Source organism: Pelodiscus sinensis, chromosome 5 (genome assembly GCF_052426305.1).
Source record: "Pelodiscus sinensis isolate ZL-2025 chromosome 5, ASM5242630v1, whole genome shotgun sequence".
Lineage (NCBI taxonomy): Eukaryota > Metazoa > Chordata > Testudines > Trionychidae > Pelodiscus > Pelodiscus sinensis.
The window spans coordinates 120,869,821-120,882,429 of NC_143056.1; the positions used below are offsets into that span (position 1 = coordinate 120,869,821).

Here is a 12,609-nt window from a genome sequence, read left to right on the forward strand (position 1 = left end):
TAGCAGGCTGCTTTATCCCATCCCGGGCTCACTGTTGATTCTGCCCTGGTTATTTACAGTATGTAGTGTGTACTGTGCACAGGCTCCGGGCCACCTGCTTCGGCATAGGTCTGGCCTTCAGCCCAGCAACGCTGATGAGTTTTTCCATAGACTGCTCTGAGCTCTGGATCAGGGCGCTTGTGGGGGAACAGAAGGTGCTGAGTGCCATGAACATCTGTTGGCCTCAGTTGGGGATAATGGCTCAACACTCTGCAGGATTGGCTGGCCAGGAGCGTTGAGCTTTGAGAGGTCCTAGGACCTACTGCAGCTCAGCTCTCTGAAAACCAGCTCCTGCCCAGCAGCACTTTTCAAGCTTTTCCCTATGGAGACCTCCACTCCCACTTAGCCGTGTGGGAGGGGTAGGTTGTGGCGATTTCCTTACATTGGTTTGCAGCCTCTTTGAGGATCGTGTCTTCCGAGACTAAGAACTCTGCTGCCCAGTTCTGGCCGGTTTTCTATGAGATCTTTCCTGGCGCTGTAGGCTCTGCAACCCTGCTACGCCCCTACTGTACGTGTTGTATCTTTGGTACGATTACAAAGGGTAAGTAGAGAGTCTTTAGCTTTATTGGCCAGCAACTTAAACAGAGTTTTAAAAAAAGCATGAATATTACATGGGAGAAATATAAAACAGCTCCGTGGACACAGGTTACTGACTTGACCCCAGCCCATTCTGCCTGGCCACTCCCTCCCTCTGGAGAGCATGTCTTCCAGGGAGTGGGTACAGACAACCAGCAGTACATGCTTAAGGAACTAGAAATACCGCCTCAAGCAATGTCCTCAGGACAGTAATTTCCTTTTTGTTACTAGTCAACTTCTCCGGAATGGAAGTGTAAAATGAGCAATAATTTAGAGTTTTATCCTGGACAGAGCATTCTGCAATAACGTAGGCTCACTTTCCTCCCGTCCACCACTCCAGGGGCACAAATGCCCTCCCTCACACTCTTTGCCTGTGGGAACATCAAAAATTATTTCACTTTGCTGCTACATTGGGGTTTCACCTGCCCTGATTTTTTTTTTTTTTTCAACTTCACCACCTGTTAATCTCTCACTAGGATGCTCTGCTCTATGGAGACTCCTGATGGCGTAACAAGCCCTGTGGGACACTGGGGGATTCCACAATTGTTAACTGTCTGGTTGCGGGGCTCGGTATGTGCCCAGAGTCATGACAAACTCCATAACAAAAGCCCAAGGAAGAGAACAAGTCACTCAGCTTGTACTGTCGTCTTGACTTTCTCCACCCACACTCCACCTCTGTTCGCTGACAGGAGGCCCACGGACACTCTTAGGCCGGGACTCTTGGTTCAGAGGAACACCAACCCACACAGCCCTGCTTTATTCACTTTACTGCACCCCTCTCCCCCACATGAGCTTCTGAGTTATCACTTCAGGCAGTATGTGCACCCAGGGGAAGGGGCTGAGGGGGCAGAAGGGCATAATCAGTGTGAGGGATGGGATTTGCAGGTGCTGATGGGGGAGAAATGACCTGCCCCCGTAGCTTGTGATTTCTCCCCTCCAGCACCAGGACCACAGAGATCTTAAGATCAGACACAGAAGGGCACAGGATCCAGCTCCAACGAATGCCGTCGGTCTGCTGCTCTGCTGGGTGGCATAGCGAATCCAGGGGGGTGGAGGTCACCATGGATAGGACTCTGTGTTGGGTGTGGACAGGGGTTTCCTAGGGTGGGAGGGGGTCACTGACAGCGCATATGATGGAAAGGAGCCAGGAGTGGCTAGTGTTGAAACAGATCAGCACTGCAGTGTCTGGGGAGGACAAGGATCACACTCACCCCGTGGTGCTTGGAGGGCTCTGAAAGGAAAAGCCAGGTACCAGCCCAAGGAGAGGTTGGATTTCTACAAACGTGGCTAGAATCCGCCCCACCCTCCCACAAGGACTATACTCCAGGGTCCTGCACCACAGAGGTCTGGACAGGACACGGCCGCCCACACTTCCAATTAGCCAGCCCGCTTCGAGGGGAGCCAGAGAAGCTGCAGTTGAACACCCCAGTGACCTGCACGAAACTGTCAGGCTAAGCTCACCGATACCCCTAGGCCTGGAATGTCTTAAAGCACTTTCCCTCAACCCCCATGGGTGTTTTCTCTACTGCAGCCGCTAGTCCACGCTGCTCCCTTCAGGAACGTGTCACCCACTCTCTAGCACTGAGCTAGCTGGCAAGGCCAGCAGGGGCCCTCGGGTCCAACCTCCTGCAGAATTCAGCCAGAGAACTTCACTCAGTGACTCCTGCATCCAACCCACCTCTGAGGGTTGAGCTTCAATACAATTTTTTAGAAAGGCAGCCAATCCAGATTTAATCTGGCAGCAGAACTAATTACCCACGTGGATGGTCGAGGACCAAATTTTCACTCCTGCATCTCTAAAGTTGCTATGACAATTTCACAGCCCTACCGACTTGTGTGAGCGCCAAAGCTGGCAGGTGCCTGTGTGCCAGGTCTATCCCTTGGGAGCATTGGCAGTTCAGAGCTACACACCTTGGGCAACATAGCAGCTATCATGAGTTGAGGCTAGCACTCAGCTGGCATCAGGGTCCACAGCCACCAGAGGAGATTATGGTGGCAACAGGCATCTATTGCTATGACAGTGCCACAGATTCTAGTGGAATCACCTTTGCATTTACACTTCGTAATCTGCAGCCACCAGACAGTTAACTAGCACCTCCTGGTCCTACCAAATGTACTAGGTATATTTTGCAATGGGATGAAGCTACCCCTGCAGGTTATTAGGTGAGAGGAATGAGAACACAGGGTTGCAGGTTTAATCAGAGACAATTAGAGATTAATGAGATCTGGAGAGGCTTGTACAAAATCCTTAGTGCCTTTCCTCTACAGCCTCCACACCTGTCTCTCATGGGCAGGAATTAATCTTTAAGGCTGGGGAGTATCTCATCACTCAGAGGGTTTATCTGGGGAAGGATGTGCCAGGAAGCCATTCCCATAACTGAAAAGGCAAAAAGATTTTAACAGCCATATGTGGCAAGGTACAGAACTTTCCTCACATGGACCCATTATATATACCCCTTGTAAGGCCAAGATGCGGGAGGGGGGCAGGTTCATTTTTCCCATTTACAGGGGAAGCCACTAAATAAAAAAAATAAAAAAATCACAGAGAATCAGAGAATGATTGAACATCCCCCTCTCCAGTCACTGAAGGCTAAAGGCTGCTGTTCTCTCAATGGGCTGTGAATGGCAGGGAGGCCTTGAGGAAGAAGGGGAAGGTCGTGGTGTAACCCCAACCAGCCACATCCCTAGGCAAGAGCAGAGTTGTGGCAGGTCCTCCTTCTGCTGGAGAGACGGAGAGAGGTGACGGCAGCAACTGACAAGAGCAGGTCTGGGCCTCTGTTAGGGCCCAGCCTGAAAGGAACCTTCTGGATAGGAGGAGAAGTGGTGCGGGCTCTCGCCCAGCACAGAGACGTCATCGTCCTCCTCATGGTCAGCGCAGTCTGTCAGCCGGAGCAAGCCATCGTTCTTGTGTGGAATCTGGACACCTCAATGGCTGGGCCCCATTGGTCTCCCTTTGAGGTTACAACATGGACCTGGTCTGGTAAAGCTTCTGGCAGAGAGGAATCCACAACTCAGTCGCTCTAGGACACATGGGAAACCCACTGAACTTCTGGCCATCCTGGCCATCCTGGCCATCCCCCCACGGAAAGCGGCCTTCTCTGGCAGAGGCAGGGTAAATGCTGGATGCTCCAAGAGTCATTTCATTAGGAAGGCAAGTCCTCAGGTTACTGGTGTTTCTGTGCGGCTGGGTGGAAGCTGGTGAGGTTGGTGGCATTGAGGGGGTTGGTGGAGAAGGGGGAGCTGATGGATTTCCTGGTGCTCCTAGTAAGGCTCCGACTTTAAACTCTTGTACAAGCAGCAGGTGAAGATCATCCCAAAGATCTAAAGGGGAGGAGAAAAAGAGACTGAGAAACACGAAGTGTGTGTAGAGGCGGCTATGTAAGGATGGGTCTATGTACTGTAACCAGTTAACAGCTATTGGCCAGTTTGACTCCTCTGTCAGGCATGGGGGGGGAATCAGGATCTGGAAGCACTGGGAGTGCTGGGGCAGGATCCGGGGAAATGGCAGGTTGTCAATAAGTCAGGGGTCGCTGGGACACAGTATGCCGAGGCTGGTAGTGGCAGTGGATGCAAGATAGGCTCCAGGCAAGACAGAAGTGGTTGACCAAAGGAAGCTGGCAGCAAGGAGTATTGGGAAACAGGAGATGGTGGGCACTAGAGTGACAGACTTGAGGTAATGAGGTTAGTGGGATACAGGGGATATCAGATGATGGGTTTGGCAGGTTTAATAATACAGACACAGACTACTAGGGTTGGCTGGACGGGGTCAGAAGGTGAGCAGGCTGGCGGACAGGTAACATTTTTTTGCATGTTTGCATAATGAATATGCAAATAAAATGTTACGAGTCCGCCAAAAGTTTGTGAATGGGTTTGCTGGTCCAAACTTCCAATGAATCAACCCATAACTTCCTAGCCACTCTCCAGGCTCAGCGGATGGTGCATCACTGTCCTAGGATCCTTCCAACTTGGGCCAAGCTTCCCCGCTCCTGACCGCTCAGCCCCTTTACCTGAACACAAGCAATGCCAATCCCCACCGCTCCAATAATCTTCAGGTGTTCCTGGATGAAATTTTCCAGCTTAGTGATGCAGCCACCCTGTGGGGAGAATGGGAAGGACAGACGGGAGTTAGTTTCCCTTTAATCCCTTGCCCCACGTGCATTACAACACTTGCAGCCCTGTAAAGTGGGTGAGTGAATAGGAATGAGAATTAACAGGATGGATTCCTTGATACAACTTGTTATGTGTGTTATGGTGGCACCCACGGACTCTAGCTAGGCACCCCTCTTGTCAGGCTAGGTGCCGCACAGACAGTTCACCAAGAACTCAATCTACACCTCCCCCTTTGTTACAAATAGGGGATGGGGAGGCTGACCCCGCATGGAGTAGGGATGTAACTGACTAGTCAAGTCACTACTTGACTACTTGCTTCCCACGCTTGTTGCCAGAGGCAACAAAGGGGGGGGAGCAGGAGCCGGTGCTGGGGGGAGCCAGCTTAAAAGCCAGTTCCCCCCAGCACCATCTCTGCAGAGTGGGGGATGGGGAGCAGGGGAGTCATAGGCACAGTGGTCCAGGACCCAGACCTACCTACCCTCTCTGTAGTTTAAATGTAGCAGGAGCCGGGCTGCCGAGCAGCAGCAGGGCCCCTTATCAACAAGTCGTGTAGTCGATATGAACTGTATCCACACGATTAGTCAATTACCCGCCACTTAACGTCCTTATCAGGAGACCAACATCACCCACGGTCGAGCGAGGCCGTGACCTCTCACACATCTGGGGGTGAGCTGAGTTCTGGTGGTCAGGAGGAAATCTCTCTCCCAGCTATGTGGAAGGCCTCATCCTTGCCAGAGCCTGCCTGCAGGAGGCACCACATTGACACCCAATGACCCCAAAGGCTCCTCCCTACAACTTTAACGTCTTTGACCTAACAAAGAGCAAGGAAGCCCTTGCTGGGCCTCTAGGAGCTGAAGCTGGGACTGGTCACAAGATCTCCTTAAACAGCAGCAACCTGTGAGGAGGATTCCATGTGAGAAGGATTGTTTCAGAGAGAAAGGAAGCCGGTGGCGTGGGCTCAGAACGGTCAGACGCTGCCTGCCTCCATCTTGTATTTGTGGCCTTGGCTGGCAGCCTGCTCCCCTCCCAGCCCTGCCAAGCCATTGAGGTCACAGAAGCAGCCCCTGGGTTGGTTAATTTTGATCCAAGGGTCTTTAAATGATTTAAGTGGGTTAATTGAGTGTGGCAAACCTTCTGTGGGACAAGGCACTTTCCAGACAGAGGATAACAAGGCTCCTGCCCCGAAGAGCTTACAATCCAGAGAGAGATGGAAGGAGGGGAGAGGAGCACAACAAATAGGCAGAGGTGTTGAAGGAGGAGAGGCACAGAGCTTGCTTCTTCCAGGGTTGGGCTTGAAAATTAAACTATCCCCAGCTGCCCCATTCTGGAGCCATGATGACTCCTTTTTCAAACCCATTAGAATCCTGTCCAAACCACTCCCTCTTAAACCCCTGGGGGCCATCACACTGGCTCTGTCTCCTGAGATCTAACCCAGCCTCTAATGCTCTCCCCTCCACAGAGCTAACCCAGACCTCCACATCCCATGGGCTCTCTCCTCAGAACTTGGATTTCCCCGTTACGCTGTCCTCTTGGGTTCTGTCATGGGTTTTGCTTCTGCGCTTCCTTGTTGGGCCAGGATTAGATGTGGGGAAAGGGCCAGGGGCAAGAGGCTCTACCCGGTTCTAGTCAACTAGCCCAGAGCCACAAATCTGAGTGAGCCCCTTTCTCCAGAGGCCTAGAGCTAAGCAGCTGAACTGGAGCTATTCATGCACTAAGGCATGAGAGCTGATGTCCCTTTGTCTGAGCCACTCAACTTAGATGCAACCTGGCTAATCTTCATGTGGGTCCTGCTGAAAGCACACCCCCTGTGAAAAGGAATATCTGCCTTCAAGGGGCCACCTCTTCATCTGCTGTGCATCCCATCATGCAAAATTACAAACCTCGGGTAGGCATTCCTCATCCCTCTAATTATCTGTCTGGCAGCCGGCCAGGGTGCTGACTCCACAGCTTAGGGAGCTGGCTATGCTGCTGGGAAAAGTGAGGCTAGAAAGCCAATGAACAGCCCTTAGGCTAAGGCAAATGCATTTATGCTGTTATGAGCCTGGTGCAGCTTTGCTTACTTGTGTGAACAGCAGCTGTAAGAGACAGGTGAAGGGGCCACACCTAAAACAGGCCTATAAGAGACTGTGCAGAAACTAACTCCACATGACAAGAGAGTTCCACTTGGTATTGAGAACACACACAAACCGAGAACAGACAAGCATGGAGAGAGAGGCAGAGGCCAGCCTGTGACCTTGGGGAAGGCCAGAGCGCATTCTGGGCTCTCCTGACTTGAGAAGGCAAATTAACGGCTCCTTTTGTTCTTGGTTCCTCCTGCATTCTGAGAAGCAGGACTTGGTGCGCTCCTGTACATCCACATGGTTGCATTAAGACGAATTCCAGACTCCACCACTTTCCACTTCTAACTGGAACATCCTCAGGGCCTCAAAATCTGATCAGTCACTCAGGTCAAAAAAGGAGCAATAAATACATACTATGGGTGCCAGAATCAATTACTCCCTGCAAGAGTTCACCCCTCCAGGAGTCAGGTAGATGGGAACTTAGCTACCCATTGGTGGTCTGTGCTCATCTGCTGATTGTTCAGTTTGAATGAGTAGAGACGAGTTTCTCTGCTACCCAAAACAATGCCGAGCCAAGCTTTAGACAGCTGGGCCTCTACAATACTCGCTTTTCCCTCTTCTTCTTACCCCTTTCCTTCACGCTGGAGGCCAAATCTACCTACCCTTCCAGATGAGGAATGGCTGTGACTCTATTCAAAGCCTACCAAAGCCACTGAGATGCCACATGGGTTGTGGGATTCAAAGCCCAGGTTTTCTGCACAGAATGAAAGAGGAGACGCACTAGCCATGGGGCCTGCCTCTCCTTTCCCAGCAGCAACATGCTTCCTACTCTCCCCTTCCCCATTTCTTAGGGTGCACTTCGTGTCAGCTTCATGCTACCCGCCCACAATCAAGTTCCCTGCTGCTTTTGCTGTGAGTCGCTAGCACAGTCTGCTGCACGGGATTCCTTAACGTACTTCCTGAGCTTTTTCATGCCGACAGGCAATTTCTACACTGATTTTAAATAACTACTTGCCCAATCCACCTTCCCATCTGCCTATGTAACGGATATCACACTTAGGATATCGGCTGTGAACCCACACCCACAACTCCCTTGTAACACTCTTCTTGCTGGAGTGAAGACCCCCTGATTCCTAGTGCTTATAAGTTAATATTGCCCCTCTCCTCCCTGGATGAATGTGGGATTGGGGTGGGGAACACAGTTGGAAAACTAAAGTCTTCAACAGAAAGTCTCTGCCCACCCCATGATTTCCGTAGGCTTTGCATTCAACCCCTAAAGAAGCACAAAACTGGTCTGCCCAGCAGGGCCCACCCACCCCATCCTATTGTGATTCTGGGAACGCTGAAGTCAGCTTGTTTTTTACCTCCTTGTAGATGTTGGAAGGATGGTCTCTCCGGCCACACAAATCTGTTATCGTCTTACAACAGCTGTCTGGGAATTTCCGCCCTCCAGCTTCCCCGGATTTGATCCACAAGCTCTCACTCCAGTCTGTAGCATTATTGCTGCCGCAGCACTTGAACTGTACGAGCACAAGAGCACAAGATGAATTGGCAGCTTGTCACCAGACAGCACAGCCCCCCCCCCCCATATCTATCCTCACTGCATCATGCTCCTAATTATGCTTCCCCCCTACAGCATCGTCAATCGGTGAGTCCAGCTGCTTATGTTAGCCTGTGTGTCTATCAGCTGCTATAATTACGAGTGACCTTTGTGTCTAAGATGCCTAAAAATGTCCCTTAAATGTCTGTAGGGCCTCTCTTTTGACCAGCTTGACCTCAGTGTCACTTACTTCTCAGTACAGAGGCAAGCCTAGCCGCAGCGGAGCCAGGTCTGCAGCTACTTCTGGCTTTGACAAAACTGAACAATACCAATCATGCTCACGTTGCATCATGTTACAGATCACAGTGGGCAACTCCGCTGTTCGGCACGCCCTCAGCTCAGGGGGTAGCAGAATGGGCTTGTTCCCCGGGTGGGTCCCTGCACAGCCGTCCGTCTCTCATCCCACTCATGGGAAGAACTCATGCTATCAGGCCATGAAGGGCTGCATCCATGTGCCCCATTGCACATTCATGGCAGCAATGAGGGGAAGGGCAGGCTTGTGGCTAAGGACTGAGAATCAGGAGAGAAGAGCTCAATTCCTATCTTCATCACAGACATCACTGAGCGAGTTTTTTAGTCTCTCTTTGCCTCTGCTTCCTTCCCTGTAAAATACCCAACAGTGGCAAACAATGTTCCCTCTAATCTTTTCCATTCATGTGCAGAATACATTTTATGTGCACCAAGGCATGTGTAAATGTGCACCACCAGTAGAAAGACAAACCTCGCTGTGGGCACTTGGCTTATTAGCTGGATGGCATTTAAATCTTTCCTGAGTGGCCACACAACCACACAGCTTTCAGGGAATGGTGGCAAAGCCTGGATTAATGGTTGTGTATTGCCCTGAGGTCTTCAGTCAGGAGGCCTTACAGAACTGCCGGTCAGTATTATTCATTTACAAACTGCTGAAGACTGGACCTCTCTCTACTTGCGATCTAAACAAGCCATAAGCCGTCAACTTCATGGAATCCCTTGCCTCAAGAATGGCATCAGGATACAGTAAACACTAGAATATATGCTGAGCTGCTCAATACCTCAACACGGGGTATGAGAAAGCAGCCCAGAATGGGGAACATGAGAAAACCACCAGGACAGGCCCTCCCAGTGATGTGGGAGTCAGTTCTAAAGCCGGCACAACCTGCCCGAAAACCACATCCTGCATTGCACATGTATCGTAACGGAAGTGGGAGTCAGGCAGTGGGACGTCAACTTGGTGTGTGTTGGAGTTAAGGTGGATAGCATGGGTGGTGCACATTCACATATGCCTTGGTGCACATACAATTTATTCTGCACATGGATGGAAAAGATCAGAGGGAACATCTCCTGGGAGCAGGTGAAAATTATTGGATTATGAAGTTAGCAAGACTGTTCAGCCATTCCGACTGTGTAGTCACTCCATCTCTCTGGCAGTGCCCCATGCAACAGTAACAGCAGCAACAGGGTATTTGATTCATTATGCTTCACTGTCAGGGGTATTGGGAAGTTTAATTAAGATCAGCAATTTGCCCACGCCCCTCCGCTTACATTTTGTAGACAAGCCATAGGAAGCTCTATGGCTAACGTCTAGACTGCATCCCTCTGTTGACAGAGAGATGCAAATCAAGCACGTCGAAATTGCTAATGAAGCAGGGATTTAAATATCCCATGCTTCATTAGCATAAACATGGCCACCGCATTTTTCGAAATGGAGCTTTTTCGAAGAAAAAAATGCAGTCTAAAGGCAGATCTTTCGAAAAACGAAGTTATTAGGATCTTTTGAAAAAGACTTTATTTTCTAGACTGCCATTTTTCCCCCAAAAAGCTTGGTTTTGAAAAAAAAAATGGCGGCCATGTTTATGCTAATGAAGTGCGGGATATTTAAATCCCCGCGTCATTAGCAATTTCGATGTGCCTAATCTACATCTCTGTCAACAGAGAGGTGTAGTCTAGACACAGCCTATCAGTATAGAACTGCCCAGCACTAGTTCATACAGGAAGTGACTGAAATGCTACCCTACCCCTTTCAATCAATCACGGTGCTCAGACAGCAGGAGTCCCAATCTCTGACAGCAGAGGCAGCATTCAGCACCATATCCATCCTATCTGAGAATGGGGGTCTGATGCTTGTAAGCCAGGTGCCAATTCTGAACCCTGACAAATTCAGCTGGAAATCAGACCAGCTCAACTTGTTTGTTAATATTGTCCAAGGCAGGTATTAAATCTGTGAGGATGTGTTGAGTATTTTCAGACCCCGTAGGATTTGTAAGTAAGTTGCTGCATGCATTAATCTTACTTGTAAGGTTTGTCTCCTGTGTTATAAGGTATTATGAAAGTTTTGTTTTATTATTGTAAAAATGCCTGCTCTTGTGAACCTAGGCAACAAAACTGTCTCCTCCACCCATCATACAAAACGAAATCCTTGTTGATTACCGTATCCACTCATGAAGAAGTTACATGTAGAAGTGCACTTCCCATCAATTTGAACTCTGGGGGAAGGGTATATAAAAGACACTCACAAGAAAAAAAAATTATTATAATCTTTGCTGTTGGGATTCTCGCAAGAGTTGGAGTTAGGAAACAAAAGCAGAGATGCCTTGGGTCAACATGCCCTAAAAGACACTCAGGCTACTTCTACACTATGACTTTTGCTGGAAGAGGCAATTCAAATAAAGCATGGATTAGCATTTTCTCATGCTTCATTTGCATAATCTCTTCCGATCTGTTTTTGCGCAAGGGGTTTTTGTGCAAAAACAAGCAGTGTGAACATTTCCTTTTTGCACAAAACCCTCTTTTTGCGCAAGATCCTTATGCCTCTCTGCTAATCCGTGCTTCATTTGCATTGCCTCTTCCAGCAAAAGTCATAGTGTAGACGTAACCCGAGTGACTAGATGACTACATCTTGGTCACTTTTTGGACCTTACGACTGTAATTCATTTGCATTTATATGTTGCCTGGTTCAATCCATAAGTAAGTGTCTCACACTTCATTTTCCTAGTTAATAAATCCTTTAAATAGTTGACTATAAGATTAGCTACTAGAATTGACTTTGGTATGAGATCTAAGGTACAACTGGCAAGTTTCTTGGGACTAGAAGCAACCTGAATACTTTGTGGTTTGTGTGTAAGTGACCTAATTCTAGCTTAGTTTGAGAAGACAGACCACAGAGCCCAACGCAACTATGGGAGAATCCTAGATCACTGTACCGGTCTTACCATGGAATTAATATCTGCTATTGCTTTGATGAAATCCAATCACAGCACACATCACCAGTCTGAGGTCTCTACCCTGTTTTCTGACAGCCTGATCTGAGGCTGGCATATGCAGCTGTGAACCACTCCACAAAGCATGGCCCCCTTTATCTTTTCAATGACAGGAGCCCGTGATCTAAGGATGATGTAATTTTTAGCTCTATCATAGGTTTCAGTCTCCCTCTGTCTTTGAGACCTACCTCCTGCTGCAGTTTGTCCACCGCACTGGTCACACTCTCCTCACCTTCCTGCCGGTACTTCTTGGTCATGGTCTCCTTGAGGTTTTGCTTCAGCTCCAAACTCAGCTAAACAAAAAGGCAAGTGGGGGGAGAGATGTGTGTGAAATCATAAGGGGACACCTTCCTTATGGTCGTCCCCCCCCCCCTCTTGATATTTCCTATTGTCCTCTCTTCAGGAAAGCAGCAGAGAACTCTGTGGAACCTATAACCTCATAAAATGCCCCCTCCTCCAGTGTAGATCCTACTGGCTCCAGGAAAGCACATGCCCTTATTTCTGCCTCTCCCAGCTCTTTCAACATCATTCTTCCAGTTTAAAAGGGCAAAAGTCTCTCACTGAGCCAAAGCTAAGTCAGTCTGTGGCAGGCCCCACTGCATGGTTCCCAGCACAGAATGAGAGTTACATCCAGCTGGAGAGGCCTGCCCCAAAACAGGATTCCTTTTCTCTAACAATCTCATTCCTGCCTTGTGAATATTCCGCGGGTATCAAAGAGGCCCTCCCACCTCTAGAACAGGGACTGCAGGAGTATTAAAAAACAAAAAGATCCAGAGAGGAGTGTTCAGAGTTCAGAGTCCTGGGCCTACTGGGCTGGCGTTATGCGCTCTAAACACCTTCTGCATCAGTGACGAAAAGGAAGTCGCACAAGGGGATTGCAAGCAGGTGGAGGGACCTTCTAACTCTTGCCTCCCTGGCTCCAAGCAGCCTTTGTGGTACTAGGGATATGTTCAGAAAGCAAGAAAGACATTACTCAGACAGAGGAGCT

The 12,609-nt window shown here is 49.4% G+C and overlaps 1 protein-coding gene across 1 annotated transcript in view; it reads right to left on the bottom strand.

Moving 5' to 3' along the window:
• Window positions 1-581: 581 nt before the first annotated feature.
• CD151 (CD151 molecule (Raph blood group)) overlaps window positions 582-12,609 on the bottom strand; it is a 56,978-nt gene continuing 44,950 nt past the window's right edge. The window contains exons 6-9 of the mRNA XM_075928238.2: window positions 11,810-11,914; window positions 8,150-8,305; window positions 4,623-4,709; window positions 582-3,936 (exon numbers count right to left, since the gene is read on the bottom strand). Coding sequence (XP_075784353.2) covers window positions 3,877-3,936; window positions 4,623-4,709; window positions 8,150-8,305; window positions 11,810-11,914 — 408 coding nt within the window. The 3' untranslated portion in view covers window positions 582-3,876. The remainder of the gene's footprint in view (window positions 3,937-4,622; window positions 4,710-8,149; window positions 8,306-11,809; window positions 11,915-12,609) is intronic.